The sequence below is a fragment of the Siniperca chuatsi genome, linkage group LG6 (assembly GCF_020085105.1).
Source record: "Siniperca chuatsi isolate FFG_IHB_CAS linkage group LG6, ASM2008510v1, whole genome shotgun sequence".
NCBI classification, from domain to species: domain Eukaryota; kingdom Metazoa; phylum Chordata; class Actinopteri; order Centrarchiformes; family Sinipercidae; genus Siniperca; species Siniperca chuatsi.
In genome coordinates this window covers 15,300,119-15,325,455 of record NC_058047.1, presented here as the reverse complement: position 1 = coordinate 15,325,455, position 25,337 = coordinate 15,300,119, and the positions used below count along the sequence as shown (strand labels likewise).

At 38.9% G+C, this 25,337-nt stretch overlaps 5 protein-coding genes across 10 annotated transcripts; 2 read left to right on the top strand and 3 right to left on the bottom strand.

Annotated features, from left to right (window-relative positions):
• Positions 1-213: 213 nt before the first annotated feature.
• Positions 214-7,323, top strand: ctbs (chitobiase, di-N-acetyl-). The gene is made up of 7 exons (XM_044200019.1): positions 214-409; positions 2,090-2,228; positions 2,481-2,689; positions 2,932-3,103; positions 3,187-3,284; positions 4,246-4,407; positions 4,825-7,323. Exons 1-7 carry the CDS (start codon positions 296-298, stop codon positions 5,011-5,013), a joined length of 1,083 nt encoding a protein of 360 aa, XP_044055954.1. The 5' UTR covers positions 214-295; the 3' UTR covers positions 5,014-7,323.
• spata1 (spermatogenesis associated 1) lies at positions 5,238-11,349 on the bottom strand. 2 transcript variants are annotated; one of them, XM_044200017.1, is made up of 12 exons: positions 11,208-11,349; positions 10,935-11,041; positions 9,994-10,111; positions 9,726-9,779; positions 8,854-9,241; positions 8,124-8,289; positions 7,951-8,011; positions 7,539-7,656; positions 7,325-7,450; positions 6,858-7,033; positions 6,417-6,515; positions 5,238-5,868 (listed from the first exon to the last, which is right to left on the bottom strand). In XM_044200017.1, exons 1-12 carry the CDS (start codon positions 11,262-11,264, stop codon positions 5,719-5,721), a joined length of 1,620 nt encoding a protein of 539 aa, XP_044055952.1. In that variant the 5' UTR covers positions 11,265-11,349; the 3' UTR covers positions 5,238-5,718. The 2 variants fall into 2 exon arrangements, with proteins under 2 accessions (XP_044055952.1, XP_044055953.1); XM_044200018.1 differs by lacking the exon at positions 11,208-11,349 and having other exon boundaries at positions 9,730-9,779.
• Positions 11,346-13,992, top strand: LOC122877870 (guanine nucleotide-binding protein G(I)/G(S)/G(O) subunit gamma-5). Its single transcript, XM_044200027.1, has 3 exons — positions 11,346-12,541; positions 12,731-12,886; positions 13,708-13,992. Exons 1-2 carry the CDS (start codon positions 12,464-12,466, stop codon positions 12,854-12,856), a joined length of 204 nt encoding a protein of 67 aa, XP_044055962.1. The 5' UTR covers positions 11,346-12,463; the 3' UTR covers positions 12,857-12,886; positions 13,708-13,992.
• On the bottom strand, positions 13,986-19,175 carry rpf1 (ribosome production factor 1 homolog). Its single transcript, XM_044200026.1, has 9 exons — positions 18,679-19,175; positions 17,163-17,219; positions 16,944-17,024; positions 16,748-16,843; positions 16,285-16,438; positions 15,936-16,018; positions 15,219-15,400; positions 14,962-15,088; positions 13,986-14,777 (listed from the first exon to the last, which is right to left on the bottom strand). Exons 1-9 carry the CDS (start codon positions 18,925-18,927, stop codon positions 14,736-14,738), a joined length of 1,071 nt encoding a protein of 356 aa, XP_044055961.1. The 5' UTR covers positions 18,928-19,175; the 3' UTR covers positions 13,986-14,735.
• Positions 19,176-19,704: 529 nt separating this feature from the next.
• LOC122877868 (deoxyribonuclease-2-alpha-like) lies at positions 19,705-23,076 on the bottom strand. Of its 5 annotated transcripts, none has more exons than XM_044200024.1 (7): positions 23,009-23,076; positions 21,784-21,856; positions 21,533-21,695; positions 21,363-21,444; positions 21,103-21,261; positions 20,805-20,996; positions 19,705-20,524 (listed from the first exon to the last, which is right to left on the bottom strand). In XM_044200024.1, exons 3-7 carry the CDS (start codon positions 21,638-21,640, stop codon positions 20,160-20,162), a joined length of 906 nt encoding a protein of 301 aa, XP_044055959.1. In that variant the 5' UTR covers positions 21,641-21,695; positions 21,784-21,856; positions 23,009-23,076; the 3' UTR covers positions 19,705-20,159. The 5 variants fall into 5 exon arrangements, with proteins under 5 accessions (XP_044055959.1, XP_044055956.1, XP_044055958.1 ...); XM_044200021.1 differs by having other exon boundaries at positions 21,784-21,881; positions 23,009-23,066; XM_044200023.1 differs by having other exon boundaries at positions 21,792-21,881; positions 23,009-23,049.
• Between the last annotated feature and the right edge of the window lie 2,261 nt (positions 23,077-25,337).

Below are 25,337 nucleotides of genomic sequence, written 5' to 3'. Positions count from 1 at the left end.
ATGACAACCCCTTGCATGAAACCTTGAAACCTGTCAATATTTACTCCAGCTTTTGTTTGACCTGCCCTGGCAGTCTGATTATCTACACAAGTTTTTATTCATGTTTAATGGGAATGAAAATGCAACTTTTATTTAAATTATAACGTTCCGGTATAATTTTAGTTACTAACAACCTCGCGGTGTGCGCTAACCGGATGAAGTTTGTACCATGTCAGCCTCCGTACATTCGTTTTAAGGGTAACGTGATTTGTTGAGTCCGACTTCATTCCGTTTAAACTTCCTCCTGTTCTAAAAAATGTCCTGGTTTCTCCTGTTTTTGTCGTCGGTGTTCGTGGTCTGCAGGGCTACCGTCTGTCCGTGTGAGAGACCGGAGCTCTGTCAACACATCCGCGAGGAGAGGGACTTTGAGGTAACGTCGACCGAGACAGTTTCAGGTGTCGTTGAACCTCCACCCGCAGCACCTTCAACACATTACTGATAATTAGTAGTCATGTTTGAGCATACTGTTCGTCATGAAATAAGGAATAGATGTTGGCCTGTTTATTTTATACAGGCCAACATCTCTTATACAGAAATATCTCCTCTAATAGTTACACAAGACTGAAAGAAGAAATCAGATCGTGTTGTTGTTTGCCATAAATTAAAGGAAATGGGGGGACATTAGTTTCTGCTGGGTGCTGAGAGATATTTTACAAGTATATCGCAAACCTCTTACATAATGGCCATGACTAATAAAATTGGATCTTATATAAAATCTATAAAATGTTATGCTTTCGATAATGAGCATTAAACTGGCATCTTCACCTACAATACCTTGAATTTATTATAGCCTAGACATACATAAACCTATTAATAAATCAAAAAGTGTAGTAGTTTATAGTTTTTACTCTCACTTTAAAAGTTACAGGAAAAATATAAATGTATTGGCGGCATGGCAATAAGCAATATTTGCTGAACTTATCTACTGTAGTTTCAAATTGGGACTGCTGTTCCTCTTTATCCATGCAGAATGTCTGTGTTTGGTTTATGGTGGTGTGATATTCGAGAAGGTTCCCCTTTTTGTGCACATTTGGCCTCTTGGACTTCTGTTAGGTGTCTCAAAACTCACATATCAAAGAGCTAATTGAAAGACCCCCTTTTGTAACTGTTTAGTCATCAATGTTCAATATTTTATAGTTGACAAATGCTACTAATAGACCCTTCTCACAGGAGACAACACAAGTGTACCCAATAACATTAATAACAGCTACAGTCCGGTTAAATGTGCTAGAGCCTTGATTTTGTCCACTGTTTTTATACACACATGTACACCAAGCATTTTATTCACAAAAATGCAAAGCGACACATCAATCACAATTGACTTTACAGGGCTAGGCTATGCTTGGGTTACTCCTATAATGAACAATTTGCTTTGCTCCTTAATAGATATCAACAGTATTGACCAACTCTTTAACTGGGGAGGTATGTGATTAGATGAACAAGTTGCCGTTCATCTTTGTCAGTTTGCAGCTACCAGATTTTATCTACATATCTTCAGTAAAAATGGCCATCAACTTACATACTCCTTAGTCAATTAATTGACTGGTCACTCGCTGCCAATTGATTATAAACTAATTGTTTAGCCAACTATCAAATACAAAAACATTGGCTGGTTGCTGAAGTTTCACCATTTCATATCAATATAAGCTTTAGTTATAAGAACATCTCTGGCTGCTCGTGATGAACATTTTATGACTAAATGATTAAATTATTAGAAAAATAATCAATACATGAGTTTCTAATAAAAGTAATGGTTAGTTGCAGCCCCATTGTAAGCAGAGCTGCGAATGGAAAAATATTGCAGTCACACAAGTCTTCTGCTTTGTTTCCTAAAAATTTGGAGTTCAGGATACAATTGTTGTGATAGGATCAAGAGAGGTGAGACTGACCAAAAAAAACAGTCTCTTACAAGTTTCCTTTTCGGGTATTTATCAATAAATAAACAAATTGCTAAAAGACAAATGAATGGGACATAAATGGAGTATAAATAGGAGACGTTAATCTTACAGTCATGACTCGTGTGTCTGTGTGGTCTCTGTGTTTCTTTCAGGTGTTTGTGTTTGACGTGGGTGGAAAGACATGGAAGTCCTACAACTGGAGCATGGTGACAACAGTGGCAACGTTTGGAAAATATGATGCTGAACTCATGTGTTACGCTCACTCCAAAGGAGCACGGGTTGTACTCAAAGGTAGAATACATTTCTCTCTTCACTGCAGCATGAATTGATGTGGTTGAGTTAGTCCATTGTCCTCTCTTTGACCAGTCATTTTACAAAGGTCAAAGGCTAAAGTTACAGTACTTACACGTAGAGTAGTTAATTTTTTTCTTGACATATTTTTTTCAATTTTAGCACTACTTCTTGCTCCTGCTGTCAACGGTTAATCGGCCCATTGTCCTTGTAATTATGTCCATCTCTCTCTTTCCTTGTTGGTGGGCAAAGGTGCTGTTCCCCTCTCCCACATTGTGGACCAAGAAAACAGGACGGCGTGGATAACAGAGAAGGTCAACTTGGCCAAGAGTCAATTTATGGATGGGATCAACATCGACATCGAACAAGCAGTGGAGGAGCGCTCGCCAGAGTACCATGCTTTGACAGACCTGGTCAAAGAGACCACTGAGGCCTTCCACAGGGAGATCCCAGGTTCACAGGTGAAGACAATTTTTGTCAAGGTTCTCCAATAAAAACATGTAGCTTGGGTTAGCCCTATGCCTTTTTCTTTTTCCTAATGAATTCTGGGAACATCTCAACCCCGTCCATCACCCTCAGTAGGAATGAACCAGGCAAGAAAATGAATTCATTAAGTACTGTAAGCCTTCTCTAACCTGCCTTGTCTATATTTCTATATTTCAAATATCGATCCCACTGATATTTGTCTTATCCTGATCTCTAGGTTTCATTTGACGTTGCCTGGTCACCAAAATGTATCGACAAGCGCTGCTATGATTATGTTACCATCGCTGAATCCTGTGACCTGCTGTTTGTGATGTCCTATGATGAACAAAGCCAGATCGTGGGGGATTGTATTGCAATGGCAAATGCTCCACTCTCTCAAACACTGAATGGTTTGTTGTCCAGTTGTTTAGTAATGAATGAGAATAAATCAGCTTGTTAATGCAAACGTACTCATCGTTATCTTTCCTTCAAGCTTATGAGCAGTATTTGAATCTGAAGATCGATCCAAAGAAGCTAGTGATGGGAGTGCCATGGTACGGCTATGACTACCCATGCCTCAACCTCTCACAGGTAGGATATTGTTCATTTAAAAGCTACACAGTTAAAATGGTGGTTGTTGAATGTTTTTAACAAATAAGTCTGGTAATATTCCATATTTTTAGCCATGCTACTGGCATGGCTCTAGGGATGGCAATACTTTAACAACTGTTGGATGTATTGCCATAAAATATGGTACAGATATCCATGGTGCCCAGAGGATGAATCCTAATAACGTTGGTGATTGTCTGGTGCCACCGACAGGTTAAAGTTTTCACCTATTTTGTGAAATATCTTAACATCTACTGGATAGATTGGCACAATATTTGGTACAGACATTCATGTCCACCTCAGGACGGTTTAAAAGTCTGGTGATCCTTTAACTTTTCATCTAGCGCCATCTTCTGGTCAAAAAGTTAAACTAATGACATCCCAATCAGCTTCATGTTAGCATCGTCATTGTGAGCATGTTAGATCATGGATGTGGTTAGCATGCTGAAATTAGCATTTAGCATTGCTGTGCAGCCTCACAGTGCCCCTAGCATGGCTGTAGACTCTTAGTCTTCTTATTGTCAACAAATCCCATGAAAAGATTGAAACTGACAAGTACTGACTGTGTAGCCAAAACCTGACATATCTTATTTCTCTGTACCATAAACCTCCATTGTTATTTATTAAAAACACATCACTGAGCACTTTAAATTGTCTTACCTTACCTTTAAATAACAGATTATGATACAATTACAATATTCACAATGAAATTATACAGCTATATCCAGTTAGTAGTATAGTATAATAGTATTGAACTATTTTATCGTTTTCTCTTTCCCCTGTGATTCATGATCTTTCTTAAGGATATTTTTTCCATTCTGGAAAAGGCAAAGCATGCAACTGCTGTTATTTATTTACACTCATTTTATTGTTGCAGTATGTCATAAGTATTTCTGTCTGAAATGCTAACACGGATATCCCTTAATGTCTTTCCCCATACCAGGAGGGAATATGTTCTATATCCAAAGTTCCTTTCCGTGGAGCCCCCTGCAGCGATGCAGCTGGAAGACAGAAAACGTACAAGTGGATCATGAAGCAAGTCAATGTCTCTTTCTCCGGAAGGCTCTGGGACAACGAGCAGCAGGCTCCTTACTTCAATTACAAGGTACATTGTCTTTTTATTTTGTAGTTTAAGTCTTAATTCTGCTTTAATTTGCCTAAAATTATACAACTATGTTTGGATTAGATGTTTCATTGGTTAGCAAAGTGGACGCCTATTTCATGGATTATTCGTCTTTCGACCAAATTTGGGCTTGACTGGCAAACTCTTCTAGTTGTAATAAATTCCGACTCAACAAATCAGGCGGGCATTTCGGGCAAGGGCTATTTATCTAGAGTGCCGGCATCCACCCGAGCTACCACAGTGTCAATTAACAAACAAAACTAATCGCCCCATTGAAACAGCAATAAAACATTCGTGCTGAATGCCTTCTTGTTGGGTCTAAAATTCTTCTCACATCACAAGATGGTGCCATCAGAGGTTCTCATTTTATTGTCTCATCATTTGCATTTTTTTCCTCAGGACCAGAAAGGACAGATTCATCAGGTTTGGTATGATGACCCACAGAGTATTTGTCCCAAGGCGGACTCAGTGAAATCTAAAGGTTTGAGGGGCATTGGCATGTGGAATGGTAACATCTTGGACTACACTGATGAACCAGTCGCCAGGCAGCAGACCGCAATGATGTGGAATGCACTCTTAGGATGCTAGCTGGGATACACTTAACAGTACTGCAGAAATGTACATCACCCCTGAGCCTGCTGTTTGTTGCTAAGTCAATATATCCCTTTGTAACATTAATGGGATGTGACTTCCCTCTGAGTTCAGGGATGCATACTTGCACTTCAGAGTTTATTGTGGCTTTTATTGCTGTTGTCTTTGAATGTAGTCACATCTCAGACATTCCTCTGTGCTAACTGAAATAACTGATTCTCTGAAGCCAATCTTTTTAATGTGATGTACACAAACACTGTATTTTTGATTGACCAATATTGAGCTTACTGAGATCCGTGCACTTTATATTTTAACAAATGAAACATTTTCTGATGAATCTGTAAATCATTGAAGTTACTATCCACATAAACATTTTACTTTTAGCTTTCTTCCTTTAGCAAACTAGCTTAGAGCACCTGAGAAATTTGAGAAGTCAACATTGCAAACAAATCAGACCACATCAAGCACATGGAGTAATAATAAAATGTAGAAAAAGCAACAGCACAAAAATACAAAACTTAAGTACAAAACAGTAAGCCATGTAGAAAATCCAACTGCATAAAATCAAAACATAAAATCAACATTAATAATTTTTTTAGTTACTCTTCTGAAACATACGACACATAAATGTAACACAATCCATCTGTCCCAGCAGAGTTAAGGCCAGACAACGGTCTTGTTCACAGTTCAGTATATACTGAATTAGATGAAGGTGCTTTGAACTTGCAGTCTGTCCCGTGGGATATTTCCAAAGCCTAGAGAGGCTGTGAGACCAGGATGAGAGGACTGGTTCTTCTTCTGGGCCAGCTCAGCCTTCAGGGCCCTCAGCTCTGTGGCAGCCTGTTTCCTCAACTACATCATCATTCATGAATAAAATATCATGGTTTGTTAATATCATTTTTAACATGATGGCACACCAGCTATTAGGCCTTCAAGCCTGAACAAAGGAACTTATTTAACATTAAAAGTAAAGATAAACATTTGAGCATTATCACAGCAGTACAGGGTTTCTTAAAATAAAAATGTACATGTGTGTAAACAGCATTAGTATCTGTTTATTAGGCGAGATTGTGCAGTACTCTGATTTTGGGCTATATAAACAAAATGACTATTGACATGTAGGTAGCAGGTGCGAAGTGGATATAGGGCTCAAATATGCCAATTTGCTCTGTACTCTAAGGACACAAATCATCACTAGTAAAGTACGTAAAATGTAGAACATTTTTATGATTATAATAGCACTTTCCAGTGTGTGTTAGCACACATACCAATATGTAGGATGTTGAAAAGGGACACAAATGTGTGCTACCAACTAGTTAATAACTTCCTTTGTTGTACAAAAGCTACTTTTGTTCATAGGTTACAGAAACAGAAGAAGAAATTCATAGAAGATCAGTTACCTTTATCTCTGTTACCAGCTTCATCTTGGCATCCTCTACCTTCCTCTTCAGGTTGTCAATCTCGTGGCTCTCTGTCATGATCTGAATGATGAGCTCATTCTGAAATACATGCTCTTTCATTCAGTCATTGATCACATGCCTTATAGTTTGGAGGGAAAAAAAGGTAAGGCACAAGGAAAAGCACAGGTGTTCCACTTCCAGGGCTTTGCTCTTATGCTTAAAGTCAAACTATATGACGTGAAAAAGGTATATTGACAATTCAATATATCACTCAGTGTATTCAATTTCTTTGGAAATTATACAATATTTGGACTTAATCTACTAAATACAATTATGGAATTTTTTTAGAAATGATTCATCCAAATAAATACTTTGCCTGCCATTTAATATTAAGCAAAATGGACAATACAGTACATAAAATCAAGATACATTCGATTTTACCTTTATGGACGATCTGCCCTGTCGTCTTGGCTTCCCTCTGTTATCTCTGGCCTGAAGCTGGTGCAGGAGTTTGTTGTAAAATGTCTCCAACTCTTGTCGTAGGGTTCTCAAGTTGTCCTCCAATGGTGCTGTGGCCTTCTTGATTTCAAAATATTTCTTCTTCCAATTGTCCCGTGCTTTACGTTGAAAGGGAAGAAAACCGCAGGAGCAGAATTTAGTTACTTTTGACAAATTTGACCATCTATTCAAAAATATAGGAATTCCATTTTTTTCTGTCTTTAATTTATTGACAACTATCTATCCTTAAAATTTTAATAAATTTTCACATTACAACAATATGTTACAGGTTTGTCGAAGCACATGAACAATTATGAGGACTATCGTAGAAAAGGTTTCAGTCGTAGTCATCTGCACACTGTTTTCACTGTTTTATCTTCGCTTTTCATTAAACAGTATTTTATGCTCACCTTGGTTCCTGCGGTGTCTGTTTTGAGCCAACAAATCTTTCCCCTTTCTTAGCAACTCTTGCCTCGTCCACTCCAGCTGCTTTCTCTCCTCCCTCACCAGCTTGATTTCCTCGATCAGTTCCTCTCCTAACAGAGACAAACCATATCAGTTGTGTTTAAGAAAGGAAAAAGAATGATCATTAATTCTTGGTATTTGGCCAAAGTGACAGCTTACTGTTTGTCTGAAAGATGGGAGAGGCAGCAATTTTTTGAGTGACCATGGCCAAGTCTAGACCTGGAGGTGGAGAGGTACACCAAACAGGCCGAGACAACACCGCTGGACTTTCTGTCACCTTAAAACAAGCAATAAATACAACAACATGAGTCTTCTTCTGAATGGCTTTTCATGGACCTTCTGTATTCCAGTTCTTTGTTCACTTTAAAAAGACCTCCCACACACTTCACTAGACCCTCCTGCTGGCAGTGGAATTTGGACTAATCACTACACCAAATAAACTGGACACTTGCTGCTTGTTTTAAAAGCCCTGTAAAATCGTTCTCATAGGTTTTCACTCAAGAGGAAAGACTGAAAAAGACATTTTAAGGTTGTCAAAGAATGCAGGCACATATGTAATACTATACATTACTCCACTTGGTGGCTTATTCCTGATGGACTTCAGTGCATGTGCATCTTTTGGTTTCCCGAGCCTGCAAACAGACACACTGTCAGAACGACCGGCAGTAGTAGTACTAGTATTCACTGCAGAGAAAAAAGTGGCACTCAGTAATGCTTCAGCTTGGTGTCCTAGCTGCACAGTACCCGTCTGTGAGGGAGAAGCCTGAATCTCTGTCCTCCAGAGATGGGGCTACTCCTGAATCTCTGGCCGCTCTGTTCTGTCTGTGGTGCTGTTTCTTCTGTCTGCAGGGTTCTTCTTTCTCTGGCGACTCCTTCACCTGAGCTGAACTGGCTTCACGCCATTGTAAAGCTGTAGATGTATAGCAACTGAAAAGCTTAGTACAGTGATGTGAGATCCAGAAGATTAGTTTCAAAAAAGGGCTAAGAATGTCATCGCTAAGACGCTGGTACTGGCAGACGTACAAACCTTTTCCACCAATGCAAAAGGTGCCTAGTTAAAATGCCAATATATGATTTTTTTAAAGCTACAATATACTTATTTTTCACATTAAAATAAATAGACTATGTTACACATCATTGTGTGTCTGTTCTTGTCTGTTTGCCTGAAATTGGCTTTTCAGTGAAGATGAGGATATTTTGTAGCATGATTTACAAGACTAATTTGCCATTTCCTTCCCATGTTTACCACAAGGATATTTAGGCGGCAAAAATGTGAGAGATGCGTGACAAGTCAGCTGTCAACAGCGCTTTGTTTGAAGTTAGAGAAACCTGCACTATCATCACATGGGATAACTGCACAACAACAGATTTGGGCAAGACGAATGTAAAGTCAGGCTGCAAATTTGTACAACTAGAGCGGATAATGCATTCTTTGTTGCACAGCAAAAGTTATATATTGTACCTTTAATTTTACCTTTGTTCTGTGAAACAGGCTGTGGAGCCCTCTGATTCGGAGGCTGCCTTGGGCAACACTCCTGCTCTGCCCACTCTAACTTGTTGGACGAGAGACCCTCCCCTTCATTTTCGCCTTCTGCCTCTGAAGAACTATAGCTCTGCTCCTCGTCTTCCTCCTCCTCCTCCTCTTCCGGGCTAGGGGTGGGAGGTGGCTGATGGGAACACTGGGGGATGAGGGGGAATTTAACAGGCTCCTTTGTTCCTGCTGGCAGGCTGCATGTCTTGGGAGGGTGGTAATAGGTCTGGTGGTCTGGGGAGCTGCTGCTGGTGTCTGGGGTGAGAGACCGGGAGCAAACACTGCTGTCGTTCTCCACAGTGGGCAGCAGGTAAAGCTCCGGCTGTGGAGCCTGCCGACAGGTGACGACAAGACATTAATGGCTTAACTGGTACATATTGAAGCAGATTAAGTATTATTGACATCCGAAGATAATGCAGGGCTATGGGGGTCAGAAACTAATTAGACCAGATCAAACAGTACATACTCACTGATCACAAATCACTGAAATTCATAATAAAATGAAGGGGAAAATTAGCAGTGTAGATGGCATAACAAACAAAATTTAAAGCTAATAGTCACAAGTAGAGATGACTTTTTTTTTTTAAAGGATAAACATGGCACCAACATATATTTGTAATCCACTTTCTGTGACTGGGAGCACAAGCAGGGTTTTTTTTTTTTTTTTTTGACATTTTGGTTATTTTGAAAATGTGATCATTTCTTGGACTTCTTAAACTTATATCACCCTTATATTTTTGTCAGTGATGTATGGAACTATGCCAAAGAAAAAGTCACCAAATTAAATACAAATATGGAACATGGATTCTACATACATACGGTGGAGCAAACACTTTCACTTTCAGATCCCTCTCCTGTTTGCTCTTGACCTGTAATAGGAAAGAATTTGGTTGTTGTAGGAGGCATGGCAGTAAAAACTGTGTGCTCCCCCCCCCCACACACACACATGCTTTACACCCTTTGGTGTAGTAGCTTGAATAGTGAACTTGTTAATCAAGCTGTCTGCATTGTTGCTGTCTACTGTCTGCCCGGTGAAACACAACCAGCTATAGAAAACCACAGTAAACAGCCAGCTGCACTCACCAGCGCCAAACTGCGCCCCACACATTTCAGGAAGGAGAATTTGTCGATGCTCCTCTCGGCGCCAAGAAGAGCTCCCAGGTCCCTCCTCAGAGTTTTCAGGGTGATATCAGGATAAACCCTGACATCACAGTGATGAAAAGAGACAACTTAACTGTAACAACATATAATCGTATAAGGTTATGATAGACATGTGACAGCACAGGAGAAACCCAGATGGAGTTTCTAGTCTGGGTTTCAGTGGATGTTAGTTACAGGTTACAGTCTAGACACTGTGAGTAAAAAAAATCCAGGAGAAAAAAAGTTTAAATATTTGCTGGAATAAAAAAAAATCCAAACGTTTAAATACCTTTATCATATCAAGCTTTAAAAGCAAGTATGACACAGTATGGAGGAAAGTAACTAAGTACATTTACTCATGTGCTGTGCTGTACTTTGAAAACTTGAGACCTTATAGTTTCACTCCACAAACTTTCAGAGAAAAATATTGTAGTTTTTACTTCACTGTACTACTTTGCAGATTAAAACTGTACATGTTAAACATAGAACAAGTCCATATGATGAATTTCTATAGTTGTAACAATCTAACAGTACATCACAACACTTTGACCAGCTACAACATTGTACTGCTTACATGCTGCAACAATAATTTAACACTGAAAGAGTTTAATTTTATTACTTCTTTACTTTTACTTCAAATTAATTCATGTTAAATCTTAGGAACATTTTTGAATGCGGTATACGATTTTCACACAAGAAGAGGAATTGGAAAACTTTACACCACTGAATTATCTGATAAAACTTCCTAAATCAATACAACAATGCTGAGATCTGCATGTCTTTTAAATAGAACAAAGTAGCATAGCCTTTGCATGTGTGCAACTACACTACAATTTAATACAAATTATTATCCTCTTCAAATTAAACATTTCCAGCAGTTTCACCTGATGAAGCCGGCAGATATGAAGCTCTCTATGGCTTCAGCAGGGACTTTATTGAGCTTCACATTCCACTGGTCATCTGGTACATACAGCACATGGAGCTCCACAAACTACATACACATAAAAACATCACTTTCAGTGTGCATATTGGCATTATAGGCGAGTGAGTAGAAATGGCTATATTTGCTTTATATATTTGTAACTCAATTTTAGTTCACTCTAAAATGTTCAAATTCCTGGACACAATGCAATGATGCATCCATTCCCTCAACGTACCTTACAACTGGCCGGTCTGTCCTCAGGATATCTCACTGACTCACAAGACAGCTCCATTTTTCAGTCCAGCTCAGCATAAGGAGCAGCAGAGAAGCGCTCCAACAGACGATAGATGTCCGTTAGGTTTATTCGCAGGAAGCCTTGTTTTTTTTTTGTGGTTTTTTTTTTTTTGCGCTGTGAAGGCGTGGACTGCCAAGTAACAATCTGGTGTGATCAAACACAGTCAGTCGTCCAGTGGAGTTTCTTTTATGAGAGTGCCAGCAGTGGTTGCTCTGGTGCTGATGATAACAACTGCTGCAGAAAGAAGCAGCTTATCCCACCTGTGGTCACCAGAGCAGAGCTGACACTGTCCTGCAAGTTGCATCCGTCATGCAGGTATATCTTTCATGAGTTTTTGAAATGTTATTTAGGGCAGCTGTGGCTTTTAAAGTTAACATAAGTCTTGCGTTAAAGTATTTGAACTGTGGGAATGATGTTATAGTTTTAGTAAGTTAAGGCAACAGGTGATATGGTTTAATTTTATTTTTACTCACACGCTATATTTTGATTTTTATATTGTTTTATATAAATTTGACTACTTATTAAAGAAATAAAGTCATGTCATGAAAGTCACACATTTTGTCACACATATTGATTACAGTCGGGGTTTTATGTCGAGAGATTTCTGAAGTTTCTCCTGAATGGCTGCTTATCATGTCCAGTGTGATAATGCACTTTCACCACTAGAGGCCGCAATTTCTATTGATCAGATGCTGCTTTCGCGTACACTGGAAGTTGTCGTAATTATTAAAAATGGTTTTTTTTTCTCCCCCAAAGCCCAGCCGTGTTTTTGATATGAGTTTAGAGCGACAACATAAACTACGACAACAATTGAAGCTGAAGTATAGGTCAACTTTTGGCAAATAAATTACCCAAGGCACAAATAATATGAAAACTATGTATTTCCCTTTCATTGCTCTGAATTTAGAGCATAAATAATTCAGTAAATTTCCAAGTAAATGGACTACTTTCAGTCACATGTACGTGCTGTCATTTGGTGCAATTTCACTTAAAATAACTTTAGGGGGAAACAGTAGAAAACACAACTTTGCGTTTAAGAACATCCCCTGAAGGCAGCAACGGCGGTCAGTCCTTTAAAGAAAACCGGAAACTCGGTGATGAGGAAGAAGTAGCAAGCTAGCTTCCAACAACGAAATATTTATAAAAAAGTTTTATATTCGTCGTTATTAAGACTACAATCACTAAAAATCTTAACAATGTCGGGATCCAATATCGTAGCGATGAAGAAAATCGTCCAACAGTTGCGCCTTGAAGCTGGTTTAAACAGAGTTAAGGTAACGGTTGAGATCGCTACGTTAACGTTGGGCTGCTATTTAGGGCGTGTGTTGTTTCGTTTGTTAAGTTTCTCTCGTTGTAATACTGAAGGTGTCACCCACCGGATCCGCTCTTCATTTAAGTTAACTTCCAGAACTGTTAGTAACATAACAGTAGCTAACTTTCCAGGACTCGGTTGTTTTCCACAGGTGTCCCAGGCCGCAGCGGACCTGCAGCAGTTTTGCCTTCAGAACGCCCAGCAGGACCCTCTGCTCACCGGCATGTCGTCCAGCAGCAACCCGTTTAGACCGCAGAAAGTCTGCTCCTTCCTATAGCGCCGACAGCCAGACCGACCCTCTGCCTCCGTGAGTACCACAGCAGAATAAACTCAATAAACTGCGTTAATTTCCTTCTCTGGTTTTCAATACATCACAACTCCGGCCATTTTCACACCTGTTTTCAATCACATCCATCGATTCTAACAAATTCTCGGTTACTGTAGCGTAGACAAATTTCTCTGTATTTCCGCCTGACATAATATCTGGAAACTTTTGGATCTTGACTAGACTATAAAACCATGTTAAATGGGTGTCAGTGCTTGGTTGCATAACATGAACTTTTAAAGATGGATCTCCTGATGAGTTTGGCAGTTTAAGAGCTTGAAATATTACCAATTAGGACTTAAATTCATTTTTAAATTATCATTATTAGGACATTTTGGAATTTGAAATGTCATTGTTTTTCTAAGCAAGTTACTAAACTCAAATTAGCAACTGATTACAAGCATCACTGTCTTTATGGGGGGAAAACACTTAAAGCAGTTGAGGATAGGCATGTCTGAAAAGCTGAACCTGTTTTGCACCTGCTTTTGTACCAATACTACATGTTTATTGATATTGGTATTGGATTTAAGTAAAAACATGTGCATCCTTGCTCAGGTCAGTTTACAGCCATATTGTCTGCAATATCTGGAATTTTTTTTTTTAGGTAATTAACAAGATGCATTTCATTTTCACACATTTCAGTTGCGAAGGTGGTTTTATGCTCCACTCTCAAGCAGCATGTAAGAGGACATAAACTCTTAATTTTAAACTTGTTGGAACTCAGGGATGACACGCGCAGTACTGCAGTAACTGTTGGGTAAAATGCTGTTTAGCTCTGACCAGTACATGTAATATTTTTGCAGGTTTTGGACATTGTGGTGTCTTGTGAAACTGGGCTGCAGGACCTGCACTGTGGACTGGAATCATCTCAGGAGTTTGGGGACAAGCAACTAACTTGACAGTTTTTTTACTTTTGCCTTTGTAAAATCTCATACGGAAACATTTCCAGGTGCTTATGTGGCACGATAAATGTCTTAACCTACTTGCTTAGAAGTAATCAACCCATACCAACACACGTATGTGCCTTTTGAAATGTACATTTTTTTATGCCAGATTTTGATAAATAAATACTATTTCCACATTTTAAACTTGGAGCCACATGTTTTATTAAAATGAGTATATACACATTTAGAAATCTGTGAAATGTGCTCAATATGTCATCCATAATTATTTTGCAAGTCCTGTCACATATAAAAGCAGCTGCACTGTAGACACAATTTGAAGCACTTACCCATTTCCAGATAGTGGCTACTGTTGCACTTAATACACTGCTCCTTATATCATTTGAGAGGACCACAGTATGTAAGGGGTGTAACGTCTGCATGACAGACTGTGACCAGAGAAGGCTTACAATTACGTTCTGATTCATTTTGGGCCACATTCATACAGTAATGTGGAGATAAATTTGATAGGATCTGCACATCTGCTAATACAACTTTCACAAACACTTGCAGGTCAGAAATTTCAGGTTATTGGGATTCATGTGGAGTGCCTGCATGTCTCCTCTCTGGTGTCTCCCAGAAGTCCTTGTCATGAGGTACAGGCTCCTGTCCCACACTTGGTTTCCAGAAAAGACTGCAGAAGTAGCTTTACAGAAGTCGTTTTCAGGGTGTGTGTGAATCTACAGCGACGTGATCTCGTAAAATCCAGTCAGCGTTGAACCTCAAATTATGTTGAAAGGAAAAGGGTTGCCACTGGTCGTCCACAAAGAATCTGTATATCCACTATAAAGTCCATTTGTGCAAAGCCACAAACAGCAGTAATAACTTGGATGATAGACGGTCAGAAGGTCGTCCTTGTCTGACCACAAAAGCTGGTTGTTATTTTGTATTCAAAGCTGGAACTTCCGTCTGCAGGCATCCATCTCATGCCGCTGCAAACAGAAAAAGTGTATTTATTAGCTTTACTGGAAAAGCCTGGGACATTACTCCTATTTTGAGTTAATTTTAAAAAGTACTTTTAACACATTGCTGTTATTTATGAATGTGCTGACATTAATTCCATCATCACAGCTCTTCTGGCATCTCAAATATAATTTTAAGTGCAGAGAGACTCACCTTCAGGACCCACTCGTACTCCCCGAACTTTGAGTCAAAGGTGCCTTTCTGTAGAGAGCGGAGTTTGAGGGTAAAGCGAGGTCCCAGCTCTTGAATACCAACTTTCTTCTCATTCTTGAAGATGTACCTTAAGAGATCCAATCAATTGTTTATTTGTCCTTCTAAGGTAAACTTTGTTGAACAGCTTCTGGGAAAGGGAGGATTATAATACAAAGCATCGTGTCCAGCTCAAGTCAGAATTCAGTTAAAATACTCACCTGTGGAATCTGAAAAAGATGAAGTCTCTCTGGTTGTGGAAGGTGGCGACCTGTCGACCCACAAACTGAGGGTCTTGTGGAAAGAGAGCGGCAAACAGCCGGCCGATGCTGTGGCCCAGACGTGTGGTGAAGTTGTTGAGGATTACCTCCGGAAAGTGTTCAGTTGGATCTTTGCCTCGTCTCTGCGTAGAGAAATTACTACAGTTATATTGGGATCACACAGCTAAGCCTAGGGATGACGATAAAATGATAAAAGTCCGTTGTCATGCTGTGTTCAAGAGCAAGACATCTTGAAAAATACTGGCCAGAATGCCACAAACTTTCCCATAGCTAATCATCAATACATCCAAGCATCACGTGAGTTATGACAGTGTGCATTAGTTGGCACTTCCACTATAAAGATAGACTTCTCAGATGCTGCGTGCTGTCACTGCACACAGCTGTTTGTCAGAAAAGTGTAGTTGTAGTTTTTTATTATTTCTACTGTGTTGAATACAAGAGATACAACACAACATGTAAATAAGAAGACAGCTTAGGAGTTCTACAAACAGTTTCAGCCCTCTTCCCACTCTTTGAGCTAAGCTAGCTTTAATACATTGTGTACATTATCTTCTTCCAAGGTGCTATATAAACTCATCATTATCATCATGATATTACATATTTCCCATTTAATTAAAACAGAAACAAGAGAAAAAGAGTTTGGATTTATCAACTTGCCTTCATCTCCTTACGTAGTCGAACGCTGCTGACCTTGAAGTGTGCAGTCGGCCCGTCAGGTAGATGACAGAGAACCAAACCATCTTAAAGTCACAGTTAAGGGAGCTGACATTAAAAAGGTCAGAAAAACCCACAGCTCAAAGTTTGTGGAGCCATTCCATGTATTTAGTTCCATACTTTCAATACTGAGCTTTCATCTAATAAAAGTGAAGTTGTATGGATTTCATTATACAGAATTCTCATTCATTATCTAAATTACAGCAACGTAATAAATACTGGATAACAGAAAGCAATACAGAGCATTATGTATCATGCACCCCTCTCCTGACACAGCTGCCTTTGAGGATACTGGGCATTTTGCGATCCTCGTTGATGACCATGAGGTAGGTGAAGTTCCTGGCGATGCACTGAGGAATGACCCTCTTCAGGGCCAAACCTCTTCTGTAGTACACGTGGGCGTTTGGGATTACTGTGGCCAGCTGCTCACAAAACCTCACCGTCCTCTACAAGACACACATTGGAGAACGATCAATGTGTTGAACAGACAGTGTTTGAAAATAATGAATGAGAAATTGTTTTCCATGAAACCCCAGCAGACCCCAATTTACCACCTCGGGACAATTCGTACAGTGCCTATATAAAGCTCAATGACACACACACTGAATGTCAAACAGCCTCAATGTTTTATTACCTAAAAGAAAAGGTCAAAAGTAATTTCCTCAAGGGCATATTTGCTGGTAGCTGATATAAAGGTGATAGATTCTGGCAAAAAGTAATAAAAACACGTATTTTGGCAAGCAGCAGCCACTCACCCCTCTTGGTCTGTCTGATGTTGTGATGAGCACTTTGGGGTTCGTCAGACCGTTGAAGTAGGCAGAAAATTCATCAGTTCCCTCGTCAAATGCAATCTGTAGATGACAGGAAAACATACAAATGAATGCAAATCCATTACAAATATAACCTGAGAACGTTCAAAAACAAACAAGCTCAGCCAAACTTGGTCCAAACCTCTTCATCTTCTGGGTCAACTATTGTCTCGTCATACACCCTCTGGTTTTCTATTGTCTTTGGGACCTCTTTTGGCGGTGCCTACAATAGGGACAGAATAAATGAAAGAATCAATGCCCAACATTAATGCTGTTATCTTGTTTAATGGTAAAAGTAATCCATCTAATAGATTTCATTCACTGATAATCGCAACATAGAAAACAGAGGAAAAAAACTCACCTTGTCACCCAGAGCTTCCCTTTCTTTTTTCTTCTTTTTCTTCAGCTGCATCTTTTGCTGAAATATGAAGACATGCTTGTAACTTATATTTGCTTTAGTGCTGAAAGTTGATAAATTGATTAATGAATCACTATTCTGTCAGATAATTATCTGGATAAGCAGTGATGTAAAAGTGATGTAAGTAGAAGTACCAAACCAGGGTTGGGTTATTGGGCTGCTGGTCAGACCAAGAAATCAAGTTTAAGACATCAATTTGAGCTCTGGTAACTTGTGAAAGACATTTGTCATTTTTTGGCCCATTATATAAATAATGCTTAATCAGTGATTTGGAAAAGTCTATACACCCAGTTTTCAGTTTATTAGCACACCTAGCTAAAACTAATGCAGTCTAATACAACAGCCCTGCAATCAATCTTCATAAAGGTTACAACTTTCAGTTTTTGTTGAAACCGTTTTAGAGAGGCATTGATTCAACAAGGGCTACAATTATTATTAATGATTTCATTATTAATTAATCTGCAAATTACTTAAAGAAATGTCCATCACAAGTTCCCAGAGCAAACGATGACGCCTTCAAATGTCTTGTTTTGTCTGACCAATAGTCCAAAACCCAGATATTCAAATACAAAACAGAGAAAAGCAGAAAAATTACTGAAATGATTGACTGAATAATGACTTAAAATGAATGAAACTAACAGTTTAATCTAGAAACGACGTAGAGGTGCAACGATTAGCCGATTAATCGATTAGTCATAAAATGAACCTGTAACAATTCAAGTTATAAAGCAAAAATGCTAAATATTCTTTGGTTCCAGCTTCCGAAATGTGAGAATTTTCTTCTTATCTCATTGTAAATTGAATATTGTTGGGTTTTAGACTGTTGGGCGGACAAAATAAGCAACTTCAAGATGTCACCTTGGGCTCTGGTAAATAGTGACAGGCATTTATTTACTATTTTATGATGTTTTATGGACTATGCGATTAATCTAAAACGTAATTGATAGATAAATTAATGGTGAAAATAATCATTAGTTGCAGCCTTAAAACAATGCATTGGATTTTATATGTTGATCATATGTATTGTACATAAAAATCATAACCTGCAAAGTAACTAATAACTATAACTTTTAGATAAGAAGTACAGTATTTCCCTCTGAAATGTAGTGCAGTAGGTAAGCATAAAATTGAAGTTCTCAAGTAAAGTACAAGTACCTCAAATTTGTATTTAAGTACATTCCTTGAGTAAATGTACTTACTAAACTTCCACCACTGATGAGGGTAGACTAAATATTAGAAGCACTCTCAGTATAACACAGTACAACTCAACAGCACCACAAAGAGTTGAATCAACACTTCTCAGACCTGAACATTATAACCTTCATGCAGGTGTAACATTATGTATTACAGGGCTGTTGTATTACACTGTATTAGTTTGCGCTAGGTGTACCTAATAAACTGCCAACCAAGTGTAGTTTACTTGCTAATGACAGCTCTACCCAGTATACTTAGTCTTTACCTTTCTTTTCTCTTGCTTGAATTTCATGAACATGAGATGTCTTCGCTGTTTATTCTTGATTTCGGACACACTGAAGCTGGGGGGAAAGGCAGCTCCTGACTCGCTCTTCTCCATCTTCTCCTCCACCTTCTTCTCGACTCCGCTGCCTTCTCCATTTTCCTCCTGACTCACACTCTTCTTCTTCGGCTTCTTATTCTTCTTTTTCTTAACTTTACTGTCCTGATTCACGGGAACCTCTGTGATGTCCATCTTGTATCAGCTGTCTGTTTTGGATGATCTCTTTTTCACGTGTGCGGCGCTGGCTGCCTGTTCGTTTGTTCACGACCGGAAGTGACCGAGTTGTGCTCGTCGATGAAAATGTGGGGACACCTAGTGGCGAGGAGGAGAAACGGCGGAACTTCAAGTTAGAGATTTTGCATCTAAAACATGAAGCTTATCATATGTTATGCATTTAACACATGCGTTACGTTGTATGTAACACTCCACACAAGTAATTTATAAGCGCTGAAGTGTACATCCCTTTTTTGAAAGAAGTTGCTTCTGTCCCATCTGACTGTTAAAACCAAAGCCCATACCTCTCACATCATCATCTGCTTCCTTGTCACTCGCTCAAAAACATCTTACATCTAACATACTGCAAATGATTTATTGATTGTGTGTGTGACACCATAATGTTGACTTGCGTGGTAAAAGCAGGGGGCAACGTACTGAATAAAACAGACAACTGCCCCCCCCGGCCCCAGAAGCCCCAGGGTTGCTGTGTGTCAGCTTGTTTGTGAAGATTTAGCTGATAATTTGAGCAAGAATATACACCACTAAAGCACAATATCAACTGACATGATAAGGGCCCTAAGGTGGGCCCTGCTTTAATACCCTGTATTGAAGAGGGTACTCGTGTCAAAATCTAGTTTTGAGACCTTAATTGTTTTAGTTTTGTGCCTAAATGTTACATATTCCTAAAGAATGTGTTAATGTGGACCCAGATAGTATCCCAGCATTGAGAAACTGTACACATTGCACAAAGAGTTGGAAGATCTTGGAGTTTAAAGGGGCCCAGCATTTTTACCCAGGGACCCCAAAACAGTTTGTCCATGGCTGACAGAGGGCTAATTGCTCATTAACAGAAAAACACATGCAGTAACATAGAATTTGTAATTTTATATGGATATAATCATTAATTTCAATTTATTTCATTTTCATGATTTAATTAATTAATTAGCCTGATTGTATAGAAGTTAATGCTTAAGACATGATTTTGAAAGCAAAAACATTGCAGTTTTTCAATAATTAAAATACATAATACAGAACACAAAAGACAGGAGTTAATATACACCAAAACATGGTGTGTAAAACTTCTAAAATGTCAAGCTCACAACAATTTTAAGTCTGGATATGTAATGATGTAGTCTGTTTTTGGAAGTGACATCAGGCTCCAGTGTTCTCCACACTTTTCTTTACATTTTGATAAAGGGTTGTGCCTTTTAAAGCTCTCTGTGTTGAGCATCAGAATGTGGACTTTTACATGGTTCAGACTGTGTGATCAGTGTGTAGAAAGCACTCCCAACTGCAACATCATTGATGCATATTGCTCCTCCACCTCTGTTCATCTGACTCACTTCCCTGTTCATATCAGCAATGCAGGCTAGGCCACCATCAGGCGTCACACACCACTTGGAGTGATCTACAGTATCACTGAAGGGCTGCATGTTGAGGGGCTTTACTTCCTTCACATTGTACACATGATGAGGGATGCTGCAGTTAGAAGGCAGAGGGCGACGCATCCTTCCCCAGCTCTTGACATACAGATTCTGCTCCAGAGAGTTTTCAATAAGGCCAGAGTAAAGATCTACAATAGTATGGGAAATAAAACAGAACACAAATAGACATTGGTGACTAAATTTTAGAAACACATTTCATTCATGTGTAACAAAAACAAAACTGCAAACGAAACAAGAAGGCAATAATACTATATAGTTTTCAATAGACAACAGGACAGACAGCCTGTCACTGCAAGGAGAATTGTAAACATGTTCCTAATTTTGCTGTTAAAAAAGGTTTATCATCAATCTATCATGACATTTTAACGCTTGAATTCTGAAATGTATGTTCTAATTGGAAACACTCACCATCCCCAAAACGTTTGTATTTTGCAAAACTGGTGAAATCACGTCCTTCCTTTGAAGTCAGTGTCATCACACGAAACCAGGGTTCCTTCTTTGGGTAGCAGCTTCGCTGTGCAACACATCGCAGCTCATTGTGAAAGGTTTTCGGGATGTCTGAGTCATATGAATAAGTATGGATGTACTGGAGCTGTAATCCTGAGAATGTAGAGGAAAAAATATAAGTGCATTGTTATTCCTTTTGGCAAATAACTTTCAGAAACACAGCCAAAACAAGATGACAATATACCTGGCATTAACCTACCTATTTCTTTGAATTCACCATAGGAGTAAGTCACACACATAAATGTTTGAGCATTGGCGTTTCCACTGGTTGGCCAGAAGTCTTTGCTGTGATATTTTGGAAATTTTGGTGTACTGTGTGAGAGCCAAACTCCAGTTTGTTTGTCCAACATCACGACTCCTTTAGGAAGTAAAACAGTAGAAAACAATAGAAACAGAGCTTTGTTACAGAGTGATGTTTCTGACTTCAAAAGCAATAAAGTAAAACATTGCTGCACCCACCTTTACTGTGGCCAAATGATGCAGGAGCAACATATGGATCTGGAGGTTGATCATTATAGAGCATGTATCCAAAGTCTTCAATCTACAACAAAACAACGACTCTGAATCAGTGTGCTGATTAAACACTGTGCTGCCCGTGCAAGAGAGACACACATCCTTTAATACGTCACCTTTCTGTTGTAGAAGTCAAGAAGAGGTTTCAGAGTGTTCACCAGAGTGCCAGATTTACTGTTGATTTTCTCTTTGCTGAGTTTCCATCCGTTGGTTTTCTCATCCATGTACAGATACGACAAACCGTCACCATTCACAGGGGGCAACTTGTATAAAATATACCTAATGATACAGAGATAAATATATGCTATTACGTATTCAGCAGACACTGAGAATAGGTGAAAATATAGATTGCCACAACTCCACCAACCAGTCCACCTCGTTTCCGTTGTCATTCCTGCATTTCACATCTGAATCACACCCTTGAAAAAGGATCCCAACACCTAAAAGAAATCTCATCATTGTTCTCTGAAACAATCAAACATAAACATGATAAAATTACAAGGACATGAGTCCTGTTTCCACAGATTAATCACCAGTTGATGGCCTTTAATTTATATAAAAGTTTCTGGAAAATGTATCAGGTCATTGCCTGTGATGAGAAATTTGCAATTTTCTTGTATTTAATTTGGACAAATAGAGGGGAAAAAACATCCTGTATAGAGTTGAATTTAGAGTAAGATAAATACAAAATGCCATCACAAATTTGACAGAACTTTTTTACACAACTGTAACACAGATGGGGGACAAATTAAAAACAAAAATAATGTAAGTGTCAGTAAGGTCTTGGGCAACCACAAGCCCACAGGAGAGCTTCAAAGCTTCTTGGCATAAATTGTACAAGTCTCTAAACTCTCTTGGAGGGATGAACAACCTTCTTCCACATCCCTCCAAAATCTCAAAGGTTTTAAATTGGGTTGAGATCTGGTGACTGGGATGACCATAACATAGGATTTGCATTATTTTCCCACTCATCAAACTATTACACTCGTGCTCTCTGTGGAAGCATCTGCATTCGTTATGCTTCTCCACTCATTTATTATTTTTTTCCTTTAATTTGCTATGCATCTGTATAACTGACTTTTTAAATTAACTTTGGAATTTAACTTTTTAAATGGAGAATTGTAACTATGGCACCACCATCAGGGATTATGATATATAGAATTGCAATTATTTTCAAAGCTCTTTTAAGAATTACACCTATGATTTTGGAGGGATGTTGGTGGAAACAGGAGGGTGAGTAATCAGAGGGCTGTAAGAGTTCTGCGTTTCTATAAAGGAACTTCCTTGAGTTACAAGATTAAATCATCCAATAGTGCAACACAACCAGTTCCATTTTCAAGAGTATTGACAAGTCAAAACAACAGTTTCCTCTCAGCAAAGTGTAATTACAACTTATAGTTCTTTATGCTTCTAGGTCAGTATACTCAGAGGGAAACATATAAATGTATCTGTTTGCTGTAGTTGCTAGTTATTTTGACATTCCTAAGAATACATCTAAAACATATGAAGCACATCATATGTTTTACATCTTAACATTTTAAATTTCGGCTATTATTATTTTTAGTATAATTGCATGCAAACGTTTTACTTACGTATCGAGCCATCGTCATTTCTCTTCACAGTCAACTGTCATCTGTCTTGCAAAGCTGCTTTCGTCATATCTCACTGTTAAACGAAACCGACACCCACATCTCTCATTTTTTCATCTGCTTCCTTGTTCCTCTCTCAGAAACTTTATATTAAATGATTCATTGAGTTTATGCCTGACACCAGATTTCTGAACTGAGTTATAAGCTGGAGACAATGTAAGGGTTTACCTGCCTTTTGAGCACAGTAGGATCCAGTTTGTTTTAATGAATATGGAAATGACACTGACATTGTAACACACTCATAGTTTAAGCATAAAGCGTTTGATAGAAATTCTACATCTGCAAAGAATTAACCATGGACATAGTCTTAAAAATAAGTATTAAAATGAATACTTTTTGTGTATTCAAGAAAAAGAAAGAAAGAAAAAAAGAATAGTCATTATGAAAGTGAAATGCGACAAACTGTTTGACACAGTCTGAATTACTGCACCCGTCTGGCACTTCCAGGGCATTACAACTGATAAAAGCAAACCAGCTCACTGAAATAACTGAGAACCTGAAGGCAACATTCTTGAAGAACATGTTCTCTTTGCCTCTGCTGGTCAAACCAGTTTTGTCACACAGTGTATATGAAGATTGAATCCTGGACGAAAACACAATAATTAAATTCAATTTTATTTATATAGTGCCAATTCATGACAGAAGTTATTTCATTGCACTTTTCCTATAGAGCAGGTCTAGACCATACTCTTTGTAATATTATTTACAGAGACCCAACAAATCCCACCATGAGCAAGCACTTGGTGCTAGTGGCAATGAAAACTTCCTTTAAGAGGCAGAAACCTCGAGCAGAACCAGACTGAGAGTGGGCGGCCATGGTGGGGGCACAATGCAAATTCCACCTAGAATTTTTAAATAATGATAATGTAATGGTAGTCGTAATATTAATATTAATATAATAATAATACGAATGACTGTCATAGGAATAATAATGACAGTAACAGGGGGCTGCAGGTGGGCTACAACCACAGATCCAGTCTCTGCAGCTCCGGAGGCAGAAATACCTGCTGAAAGTGACAGAAGGAGAGAGGAGAAAGGCAAGAAAGCACAAAACTACGGGAGAGAGAATATGTCGAGTTAGTAACATGCATTAATGGGATAAGAATGCATACAGATGGAGAGCAGGAAAGAGGCGCATCATGGGAAGTCTCCCAGCAGTCTAGGTCTATAGCAGCATAACTAAGGGATGGTTCAGGACTCACCCAAGCCAGCCCTAACTAAAAGCATTATCAAAGAGGAAAGTCTTAAGCCTACTCTTAAATGTGGAGATGGTGTCTGCCTCCTGAACCCAAACTGGGACCTGATTCCACAGGAGAGGAGCTTGATAACTGAAGACTCTGGCTCCCATTCTACTTTTGGAGACTCTAGGAACCACAAGTAAACCTGCATCCTAGAAGCGCAGCGTTCTAGTGGGGTAATAAGGTATTATGAGCTCTTTAAGATACTGTGGTGCCAGACCATTAAGAGCTTTGTAGGTGAGGAGAATGATTTTAAATTCTATTCTGGATTTTATAGGGAGCTAGTGCAGAGGAGCTAATATTGGAGAAATATGATCTCTTTTCCTAGTTCTTGTCATTACATGTGCCGCAGCATTCTGGATCAACTGGAGAGACTTAAGGGACTTATTTGGGCAACCTGATAATAAGGAATTGCAATAATCCAGCCTAGACGTAACAAATGCATGGACTGGTTTTTCAGCATCATTTTGAGACAGGATGTGCCTGATTTTTGCAATGTTACGTAGGTAAAAGAAAGCAGTCCAGTTTGTTTCATGTGGGAGTTAAAGGATAAATCCTGATCAAAGATACGGTGGTTGTTGAGGCCAGGGCAATGCCATCTAGAGTAACTATATTGTTATATAATGTGTCTCTGAGGTGTGTGAGTCTGCCAGTCTGACCACTAGGTGACACTGTTTACCCAAAATTTCACTGAGTGAACTGCTTTCTTTTTGCATTCACACTCACAGTGACACACACCAGTACAACCACAGCTTGATTTGCAGCTGGCTACTGTTCCAAGTGCTCCACTGGCTACTGTCCAGGGAGGGGCATTTCACCTGAGGGGCTGCTTTTTCACTTTCCTCATCCAGATGTACCCCATTTTCTAACCTTTAGGCCACCACTCTCCCCAATATTGTAAAGTTTGAATATAATCAGAATTAGATGTATTTAATTTAGATTTGCAGTCCCTCAAAAAATATAAAAGGTAAAGAAAGAAAGGTTACTTACATAAACACAGGAAAGTTATGTGATGCAAATATATGATATTGTTA